General features: G+C 46.4%; 3 protein-coding genes across 3 annotated transcripts; 1 reads left to right on the top strand and 2 right to left on the bottom strand.

Moving 5' to 3' along the window:
• Window positions 1-2,739: 2,739 nt before the first annotated feature.
• On the bottom strand, window positions 2,740-3,568 carry ASPGLDRAFT_145212 (uncharacterized protein; the record flags this gene model as incomplete). Its single annotated transcript, XM_022541844.1, has 2 exons — window positions 3,105-3,568; window positions 2,740-3,052 (listed from the first exon to the last, which is right to left on the bottom strand). Coding segments are annotated over exons 1-2 (675 nt in total), but the record flags the coding sequence as incomplete, so codon positions are not given.
• Window positions 3,569-5,118: 1,550 nt separating this feature from the next.
• Window positions 5,119-5,457, bottom strand: ASPGLDRAFT_33543 (uncharacterized protein; the record flags this gene model as incomplete). Its single annotated transcript, XM_022544321.1, has 1 exon — window positions 5,119-5,457. One exon carries the CDS (start codon window positions 5,455-5,457, stop codon window positions 5,119-5,121), a length of 339 nt encoding a protein of 112 aa, XP_022403336.1.
• Window positions 5,458-8,797: 3,340 nt separating this feature from the next.
• On the top strand, window positions 8,798-9,488 carry ASPGLDRAFT_44491 (uncharacterized protein). The gene has a single exon (XM_022546038.1). It carries the CDS (start codon window positions 8,822-8,824, stop codon window positions 9,344-9,346), a length of 525 nt encoding a protein of 174 aa, XP_022403335.1. The 5' UTR covers window positions 8,798-8,821; the 3' UTR covers window positions 9,347-9,488.
• The last annotated feature ends 207 nt before the right edge of the window (window positions 9,489-9,695 follow it).

Below are 9,695 nucleotides of genomic sequence, written 5' to 3'. Positions count from 1 at the left end.
GCTGCAGTGCGCTTCTGGTCTAGGATGATCTCCATCGGGGGAATGGCAGTTTCTCGATGGAGAGCTGGAATGGGGGTGGTCCGGTATACTGGGAGAGTACCTCGGAGAGCATCTCTGAGTACCCGGTCAAGGTGAGAGAGGGAGGAATCGACTTGATTTGATACGGAGCCCTGGTTCCTGGGCCTGGGTCTGTTTCGACCCGGCCACCAGGCCTCAGCCCCATAGCAAAGGACTGAGATGACACAGGTGATTGTAGCCTGCCGCAGTAGGTGTGCCCTAGTCCCTCTGACTGTGTTGGTTAGTGATCTGATACCAGCAGCTGTCTGTCTGGCCTTTGCAGCTAGGGTCCTGCAGTGTTTTCTAAAGCTCAACCTCCGGTCAAACCAGATGCCTAGCCAGCGCGTTGCACCGCCAGGAGGGGGAGGTGTGACTGTGTGTGCGCCTTGAGTGGAGTGAATAGAGCATGTGGGGTTGGGATGGTTGGTTCCACGTGTGAAGTGCTGCAGTTCTGTTTTGTTGAAGTCAAAAGTGAGGCCTTCTCTAGCTCCCCATTGCCTGAGCTCCTCTGTGCAGTGCTGGAGCGCTGTACAGTTTTCCTCCAAGGAGGGATAGTGCGCTTTAGTGGGCACAGTATAAACAACTGTACGTCGTGTTGTATCACGTGATGTCGAGTACCCGCTGTTTCTTGGGTAGCTCTGGAATGCTCCGGGAGTGCTCTGGGAGTAATTCAGTACTACTCCGGGAGCTCCCAGAGTAAGCTGGGACTCTTGAGGTGCGTGTCCCGGAGCATCGAAGGACGTTCCCTGATCACTCGGGGAGTAGTCACGTGAGACCCTCATAAAAGCGGCGGGACCCGTAATAGGAAATTCAGAGTCGCTCGCAGAAAAATGTTACAGTTATGCACTTTTAGTATAAATATTACTTACTTACTCAGGAAAATATTCCGAAAGAAGTTCAAAGAGACAAGAAGAATGCGAAGTGCACATTGCATGTATGCCCCTCTCTTGAGTGGCATTATGAGTACGAGTATCAAAGAAACTGTCAGAATCAAAATTGGTCTTCCCACTCAGAGCAGAAGAACATGCCAATGCTTCAGAAGGTTTTCTTCCACACTGAATGCAATCAGTGCCAGAGCCCTGGTGACAACTCGCTGTGCATGGTATGCCGGCACCTACAACTGGGACAGTTAGTGAGCGCATTTACACAGGTTCATGAGGCCATCTGAGTAGTTCAGTGCATATTTTTGTTGACCCGTTCGCACGATCTCTTTTGGTGATGAGGTACAGGTTCAGAATGAGGTTGGACCTGTTGGTGGTTTGGATCATTTTCTCTCAGTGGATGTGCACAGGAAGACCATATCATGTAAGCATTGCTTTCCTTCTTCACTGTCAAGAGGCATTTCTTTGAACAAGGCTTTCTGAATCTGAGATCATTCAGGCATGTACTTCTTGTAAATATCAGAGGCATGTTGTATCATGCTCTGTGAAGTCATTTCCTGCAATTTATTCGTCATAAGCCACATTCCACCATTGTATGACAAATTCTGCACACTTTTTTTTCAAGCTTTTTAGCGTTTCCGCTATAAAGTCGACATTGTTCCAGGACGAGGCCTTTATGGGATTCAGGATGACCCCCAATCTGCTTTGTTAGCTCTGTAATTTTCTTGTTAAGAGCTATAATTTCTTTATCACATTTGAAATTGGCTAGTCCAGCAGCATTGAGGCGCTGTGGAATGTTAGGGTCTTGATGATGAGCCATACTCTGCTCCATATCACAGCACTCATAATCCAGCTCCTGTCACGGGCTCGGAATAGTAGATATTAACAAACTGAATTCTTACCTAAACTATTGTAGCTATCGATGAGAATATCAAATCTGGGAAAGAAGAAGAAAAGGCAATCTGTCTGGGCGATGAACGGTCTTTATAGACATTTGTGTGGTGTAGCTTAAGCCCTTGTTTGCCCACATTGCTTGTATGGCGTCGTTTGACATGTTGACGCTGTTTGTCTGGCGTTAAGCCGTTGAGCTGTCACAAATAGAGTGTTTACTATACTGCCCACAGGTACTAATACTTTATCCTGATTTATTCCTTTTAAACCCTTTTGCCCCAGTTTTGCTGTTATTGACTAGGCCAGGATAGGCAGGCATTAAAGATAGTGAGGAACTCTATGAAACAATATGAAGTCAACCAAGACTATTCCTCAGCATGATAACAATTCTAGAGTGCTACTGAGGAAGACAATGGTGGACAGTGTCACGGGCTAGGAATAGAAGATAATAACGAACTGAATTCCTATCTTGACTATTGTAGCCATCAACGAGAATATCGAATCTGGGAAGGAAAAAGGAGAGGAAATCTATCTGGCGAGTGCAGTCTCTATATAAGCCTTTGTGCGATGCGGCTTGAGCCCTTGTTTGTCCATATTGCTTGTATGGCATCTTTTGGCATGTTGGCACTGTTTGCCTGGTCGTTGAGCCGTCACAGACAGCAATAATTATCATTGTGTATGACTGTCTTGTAAGATGAATGATGGATGATGGGGTGAGGCAGGAGGGAGAGATGAGATCAGTGGAAATAACTAAGCACTGGAGTGCCTGGAGTTGTTATATTATCTACAAAGATTTATGGTCTAGGGCTTTATCAAAGGATATAAAAAAAATGCAGGTCAGCCCTTTTCATGAGCCATTGGAAATCCCGGTAACTCGTGAACAGTTTGTTGACCAGAACTGTCCAGCTCTGCCACATAACTTTGACCGTGCAACTCGCTCGGTATGTCTGAAGACTGGACAAGGTGGGGTTGTGTCACTGGTCCTTTTGTGATGGGCGTTTCCTCTTGAGATGCTTGCTTCTGTGATCGGCGACGCATGAAACACCAAAGCAAGGCGAGAATGATTGCTAACCCAGCAACGCCACCAACTACGCCACCTGCGATAGCGCCCGTATTTGAAGTAGAAGGGCTAGTTGATTCATCGTATTCTGGTTCTGATGTAGCTGTGGCTGTGGATGTGCTGGATGTAGCTGTCAAAACTGTAGTCGATGTTGCGGCAGCGCCTAGTTATATCAGAACTGGACTCATACCGAGTAAGCAGGATATGAATCTTACCAGTAGAATATGTCGACAGAAACTGGTAGTCGGAATTTGTAGGAGCATCGGAATCATCTATACACCCAACCGCCAGCTTGTCACTGTGATAAAACCCCTTTGTCCCCGACAAACAACAGAAGAATCCGTCGTCCCGAGTGTTATTGAAAAGATCCCAGCTTTCATCAGCGCAGTGTGGTGGGTTTATGATATCCTCTGTACAGTCTTCTTCATCCGGACAACACACGCTTGAGTTTGTAAAGGTGGTGTCCTCGGGACAGCATGGTTGGATTCCGCTCCATGTTTCATTAGCGCTTACTTCATTTTCGAGGCAGGGGCTATTTTTGCGTAGTGCGAATCCATACGGTGGATCCAAGTCAGGCATGAGGGGGAAGAAAGAAATAAAATTAACAAAAGCTAATTAAGAGTAGAAGACGTGCGCGATGTATATTAGCTAGCGGGGGGAAACATAGGATAGAAAGAGTAATGATAAAGTTTGGAAAATGTTGGATTTTCAAGGTCAACAGAAGCGAGGAAAAGAAAAGCAGAAAGAAGAGAAAAGCTAGGGAAGTTGAAGAGAGTCATTCACTAATAAACAGACTTTGTGTTCGGCAAATATCACTCGCTTCCTTGTCGATCTGTTGCACATGATAGGTATAACACAAGAAATCAACGTAACAACTTGAGCCAAGATGAAGGTGTTGTGGTCTATGGGCACCCGGTTGGTGGTCACATCAAATGGTGGAGATATCAATCTGGAGATGATAGGATACGGCTGCTTGAACCTCCGTATTCCGCCCCGGACCCTTTATTGTATACGAGGTCGACCCCCAGTATTTTTCCTAGTGCGAACCCACAGCGGGCTTTGGGTACATACAATACACACATAGGTGACCTGACCTCCTTCGAAACCTCACATTACCGCGCTAAGTGGTCATGTGATCGACAGTAAATTTAATTCACGGGTAATGACAAGGTATTTAAAACGCACTCACCCCAGCGCCAAGGCTTGGACTCCCTAATGACACAGATGATCCCATCCTCCCCCCTGCCTGTTAGCTGGAGACTTCAATCTCAAACACCCAGCTTGGCAGTCCTCAGCCCGACCCTCCTTGAAAGCTAAACCCTTCCTCTGGTCTACTCTCAACGAGGAGTGCTTCCAAGAAGTGATCCAAGGAGAGAGGGAGCAATTGAATGAGGCAGTCTCTACCCTTCCTTCTCACCCTTCTCCTGCCCAACTGGATGAGCTCGCAGCCAACATCACTCAGGCGATCTCCACCGCTCTGGAAGCCTCCACAAAAAGGGCATACCTCCGGCCTAGCGGCCACAAATGGTGGAATCAGGAATGTGCCGGGGTAGTCAGGACCCTCTGCAGGGTTGTACGAAACCCGACATCCACACCAGAGGACATAGGAGAAGCCAAACAGACCTTCCACCGCGTGGTACGGCATAGCAAATGACAATTCTGGCATTCTAAAAAAATTGATGGATTCAAGGAACCAAAAGACATCTTCAATGCAGTGAAGTGGAACAGAACTGAGAGCTCCCTGCCCATCTCCCCTCTGAAGGAAGAGACCTGTGACGGCTCAACGGCTTAACGCCAGACAAACAGCGCCAACATGTCAAACGACGCCATACAAGCAATGTGGGCAAACAAGGGCTTAAGCCGCACCACACAAATGTCTATAAAGACCGCTCATCGCCCAGACAGATTGCCTTTTCTTCTTCTTTCCCAGATTCGATTCGATATTCTCGTTGATGGCTACAATAGTTTAGATAGGAATTCAGTTCGTTAGTATCTACTATTCCGGGCCCGTGACAAGACCGACTGCACATTTCCACAGATGACAAGGCAAGCTACCTAATTCATGCACTTTTGCAGAAGGCTTCATGCTCAGAGGACTTGGATCTCAACCTGGAACCTATCAACATTCCCCGCCTGCCTAGCCCAAGGTTGGCACCCTAACCCTTTCCGAGACACCTCGCTTGTAGCCATCCCAAAGCCCGGGAAGAGGGTCCGAAGCTCTTCTCGGCCCTACAGGTTGACCTGCAATAGAAACCGGATACCAGCCCACGGCAAAGCAACATGCCCCGGATCGTACTGAATAACCTGATCTCCGACCTCTTTGAAGACCTTGAGCCAGTGGACAACCTTGCTCAGCAGATCTCGAACAATGATCTTTTCACCTCGTTTCCCGGGAATTTTGATCTGCCACTTCTTGCGCACACATTCTTCGTGGGCTGCGTGAGCAGTTTCGCCGAGTTTATCAAGGACCTCCAACCGATCCTGGCCGTCGAAGGCGAGGAAGTTCTGGTCTTCTTCGTCCAATTTCGCTTTGGCGGACTCCCAAAGAGACTTGCGTTGGGTGCCCATGATGTAAGATGGGAAGGGAGTCCCCGGCCGATACAGTCGGGAAAATTGGGCTTGGAGAAGAGATGATTCTTTGAGGCATTTGGATTTGAGCTCAGGACGGCGTCGAATAAAGCGGTTAACCCATAGCTCACCGATGGTGGCTTCCTCAGGGGATTTCAGCCGTGCAGATAGGAGTAATTGGGCAAGATAGCGGAAATTTGATATTTGAAGAGGTAGGCCACGCTAATACATATCTAGAATCCATCTAGATAGAGTCTCTTGTCATGAAAGTGCTCCTGACTCCCATGGACGGGAATTGTAAGGGTCTACGGGTGAGCTGGACGAGGCCAGCTGGGATCTTAGAACCCCAGTCAATGGAGTGCGTCGACTGATTGAATATTAGAGAAATCATATTGATTAGTGTGTTGCAGAAACAAAGTTGAATCAGCTGTCACGGAGCATGAATGCTCACTAGTTGCACGGCATGCTTGACCACTTTGACTTGTTTGGACATAGGGCAAGAACCCCTTCGCACGAACTAGATAGCTCATCGCTGGCAGGCCCAGTTTCTTTCCTTTCTTTCCTCATGTTAGAATTTCGTCAGATAGTCTACCAAGAGTTTCCTATTGCTCGAGACCGTCACAGTATGGTGAGATATCCAAGGGAACTATGCTGTGGCATTATCGTGCGTAATGCCGGACTCTTTTGTATTTGTATTTAGGCGCATACGTATTTAGGTACACGTCTTTCATAGTCCCAAGGGCTTGATATGGACGTTCAACTTGATTAAATAATAATAATAGTAGTAGTAGTAGTAGTAGTAGTAGTAGTAGTAGTAGTAGTTAGTAGCCAGCATTTTGTCATTGAGTCGCTGTATACTTGCTATTACTCATATAGACACCTGAAGCGCCGAAGAAAATCCTTTGATGCTCACATTAAGTCCAGCTAGTGTACTAATAGAAAATGATAGCAGACACATAGAGCAGCTCAAGTCAACAAAAGCCAATGAAAGCCAAAAAATCAATCATCATGGCATATATACTTCATCTCGTAACCGGCAATCAAAAAACCATCACGATCATATGATAGACCTATTGACTGATATTTCAGACTTTTCCGGGGCAAGTAAGTGGTGGCCAAGAAGACCCTTTGCTGCCGCAAATTTTGTCATCACCGCCACCATGCTGCTTGAGGCACTGTAATGCGAAAGTATTCATTAGAAAACTGATTTAAAGAGGATTTATGTAGCAGAGCTCCTTACACTGGTGCCGTCTGCGCATGCACTAATTGTCTTGTTAGCGAGTAGGATCTGCAAAAAGAAAAGGGATCTTTAACTTACAAATTTATTCCAGCAACTTTGCAATCACCACCGTTACAATTCTGTCGATTTTCTCAAGTATTAGATCGTAAGCCGGTGTTAAGTAAAGCATAGAGAACCTACACCACAGACTGACCATCCATTGGGACAGTCACGCTGGACAAGCCCAGCATTCTCCCCAGCTGGCATGGCGCTGGTTATAGCGGCGGTGGCTATCAACGCAAGAATAACTTCTTTGAGTTGCATTTTGATAAAGAAGGGTTTCAGCCTAATGAATAGTGGATTGAGAAGGTAAACTGCAAGTGTATCTTTTGTTTTCCTGGGATGTTGAATAATGATAGAACTGAAAATAGGAGGGAATTTGAGGTCCTTATATAGACAAACTGAGGAGGGCAATGCAAGCTTGACCGTGCTCACTGTCGCGGCAATTTTGCGGCTCGCAGACAGAAGGATAAGCCCCTCAATCCTTCACATTCCTTCTATCCTACAGATATCCTGAACGGCGCCAGGGAGAGGGGAGATATCCTAACAGTGAGGCTGGTCCCAGGCGAAACAATTGGGCTTACAGTCAATCATTACCTTTCAAAGTAAATTTCTTTCACATCTGCTGAGTGAGACCAGTGATAATCGGGTACAGCTGGCAGGCCGACATGCTTGGGGCCAATGTTGTAGAGCATCCAATTAAAGATGTACGTGATTAATGGTTATAGTATGCTTTTACTTACCGCAGCAGAATAGAAAATTGATAACATAAGATAATCGAGGTCAGTCCGTATGAACAGTGAATGATTGAGACTGGGTAGTATTCAAGCAATGCCAATATTTCGCGAAGACGATTGATAAAGCGGAGTGAAAAATATGGCCACCTGGTGCATTATTTTCGAATTCTTTTTACTCTCGCCTGCGCCCAGCAAATTTGCGTAATGCGCACATCTACCTGGCCGCATTTTGCTGGCAAGAAGTGGGGAAACAAGAATCCCTCAAGGAGTTGATTGTTCAGCCTTGTAACACAGCTCATGTGAGAGACAGTCAGTTTCCTTTCTAAGGATCAGGAATTCGATTATGTTGTCAATCTAGGGTTCCCGAATGGGCGAAGTTGCTGACCATAGATTTTTCCCAGTCTTTTCTACATGACGAGAGATTTTATTGTGAAACATAGCTCACTCCGCAGGTACATAATGGAATACTGTCAACTACAATGCTCGGTAGGATGTCATAGGCACTATTCGAAGCGAATAGAGGAAGAACTCTGGTTGAGAAAACCGTCGATCATAAGACCTATTTATAAACAACCTGGCGGCCATCATCTAACTACAAAGAGAAAACGTTGCGAAAGAAGACAAAAGCAGCACGAAGTGCATAATGCAAACATGCGCTGGTCCATAGTCAAGGATGCTGGCTGCATAGCCGTAGTCCCCAGTCCTATCACCATCTAGTTGTATCCATCCATGCACATGTCAGGCTGTGTGTGTGTGTGTGTGTGTGTGTCCATTTTACGTCGAGGTTCGGGTCTTTTCACGCGTCCTTGGAGTCTTGGAGCCTCGGAAGCGGAAAGGCCCTGGTCCCGGTGCGGGACATACGACGGGCAGATCAGAATTGCCTGTCGCCTAGCTAAACTACCATCTATCATCTAAATACAGGTAGTCCCCCGCGCGGGGGGCTGCTTCGGTTTTCATGGCTGTCAACCACATGTCAAGCAGTACTTTCTGCAGAGGACTCGGGCTCTGATTGGTCAATCGGAGCGGCCAACATATCAAAACATCCCTTTTTATATTTAAACCATAGCTTTCCCGGGCTACTCTATAGGGACCTGCCGCCAATCGGCCTTTCGGCTAACAGATGCGAGAATGAATTAATAATAATAATAATAATAATAATAATAATGCATCAATGGTGGTGTACCAAGAAGATGGGGCTCTCAAAAATCAAAAACAATATGTTGGCTGAGGGCTGAATAGGGCAACATTACGTCATTGTACATCTCGGCTATTTAAGCCCAGCCGTGTTGTCGTATCTTTGTCCATGACCAGCCTGATTTACATTGCTACTACCAATTATGTCTGAATTATGTCTGGTGACCTTTCCACATTTCCGATAGAACCAATTCAAGAGTTCGTCGACGCCAATTCATTCCCTGATTTCGGGTCTTCATCCTTCCCTCTCTTTGCCTTAGGTCCGGTATCATACTCAGTTCTGAAGGATATTTCAGCAACAATCAACGAACAATCCCGTGCGGAGCTTGGCTTCAGCCCCAAAGAATACGATGAACTAGGCCCTGCCATTGACATCCCAGAAAAATGGGACCTGAATGACAAAAGCCTAAACGACGCCGTACACCACCATTTCTCTCTATTCAACCCGTATGAAAAACTTCCAACGGGAGATCCAAAGTGGTATCCTGTTGGTTTCGTGGCTGTTCTAAAGAAAGATTGGCGGGGTAAGGGGCTTCTGCTGACATATTTACAGAAGGAGGATGGGTATCTGGCGCTCAAGTCGTGTGTGGTGAAGACGGATGAACTTGGGGGGCAGTTGGTTTCGTTTAGGCAGGGGGATGCGGAGTTTGATTATGCTCGGGGGTTTATTGAGGCTTGATATAGACGGGTCATGGTCGAGGGAGGTAGTTTGTATAGCTGAACGTGGGAGTGCATGGTCCGATACTCTTTTCAATAATGCATTCTCAACTAACAGGCCAACGCACTAGCCACTGGGTTTCTATTGCATTATAGAGCTAGGAATAAATGCATTAGATTTATTCTATTTTCCTCCATGCTTGTCAATCATTCACTCCATCACCTTATGAAAGATTCACTGTGGTCCGTTCTTAGATTCCTATTACTCTCGAACATGTGACGGCTCAACGACCAGGCAAACAGTGCCAACATGCCAAAAGATGCCATACAAGCAATATGGACAAACAAGGGCTCAAGCCGCATCGCACAAA

The sequence above is a fragment of the Aspergillus glaucus genome (assembly GCF_001890805.1).
Source record: "Aspergillus glaucus CBS 516.65 unplaced genomic scaffold ASPGLscaffold_5, whole genome shotgun sequence".
In the NCBI taxonomy this organism is placed as follows: Eukaryota; Fungi; Ascomycota; class Eurotiomycetes; order Eurotiales; family Aspergillaceae; genus Aspergillus; species Aspergillus glaucus.
This window is presented reverse-complemented; position numbering and strand designations above follow the sequence as displayed.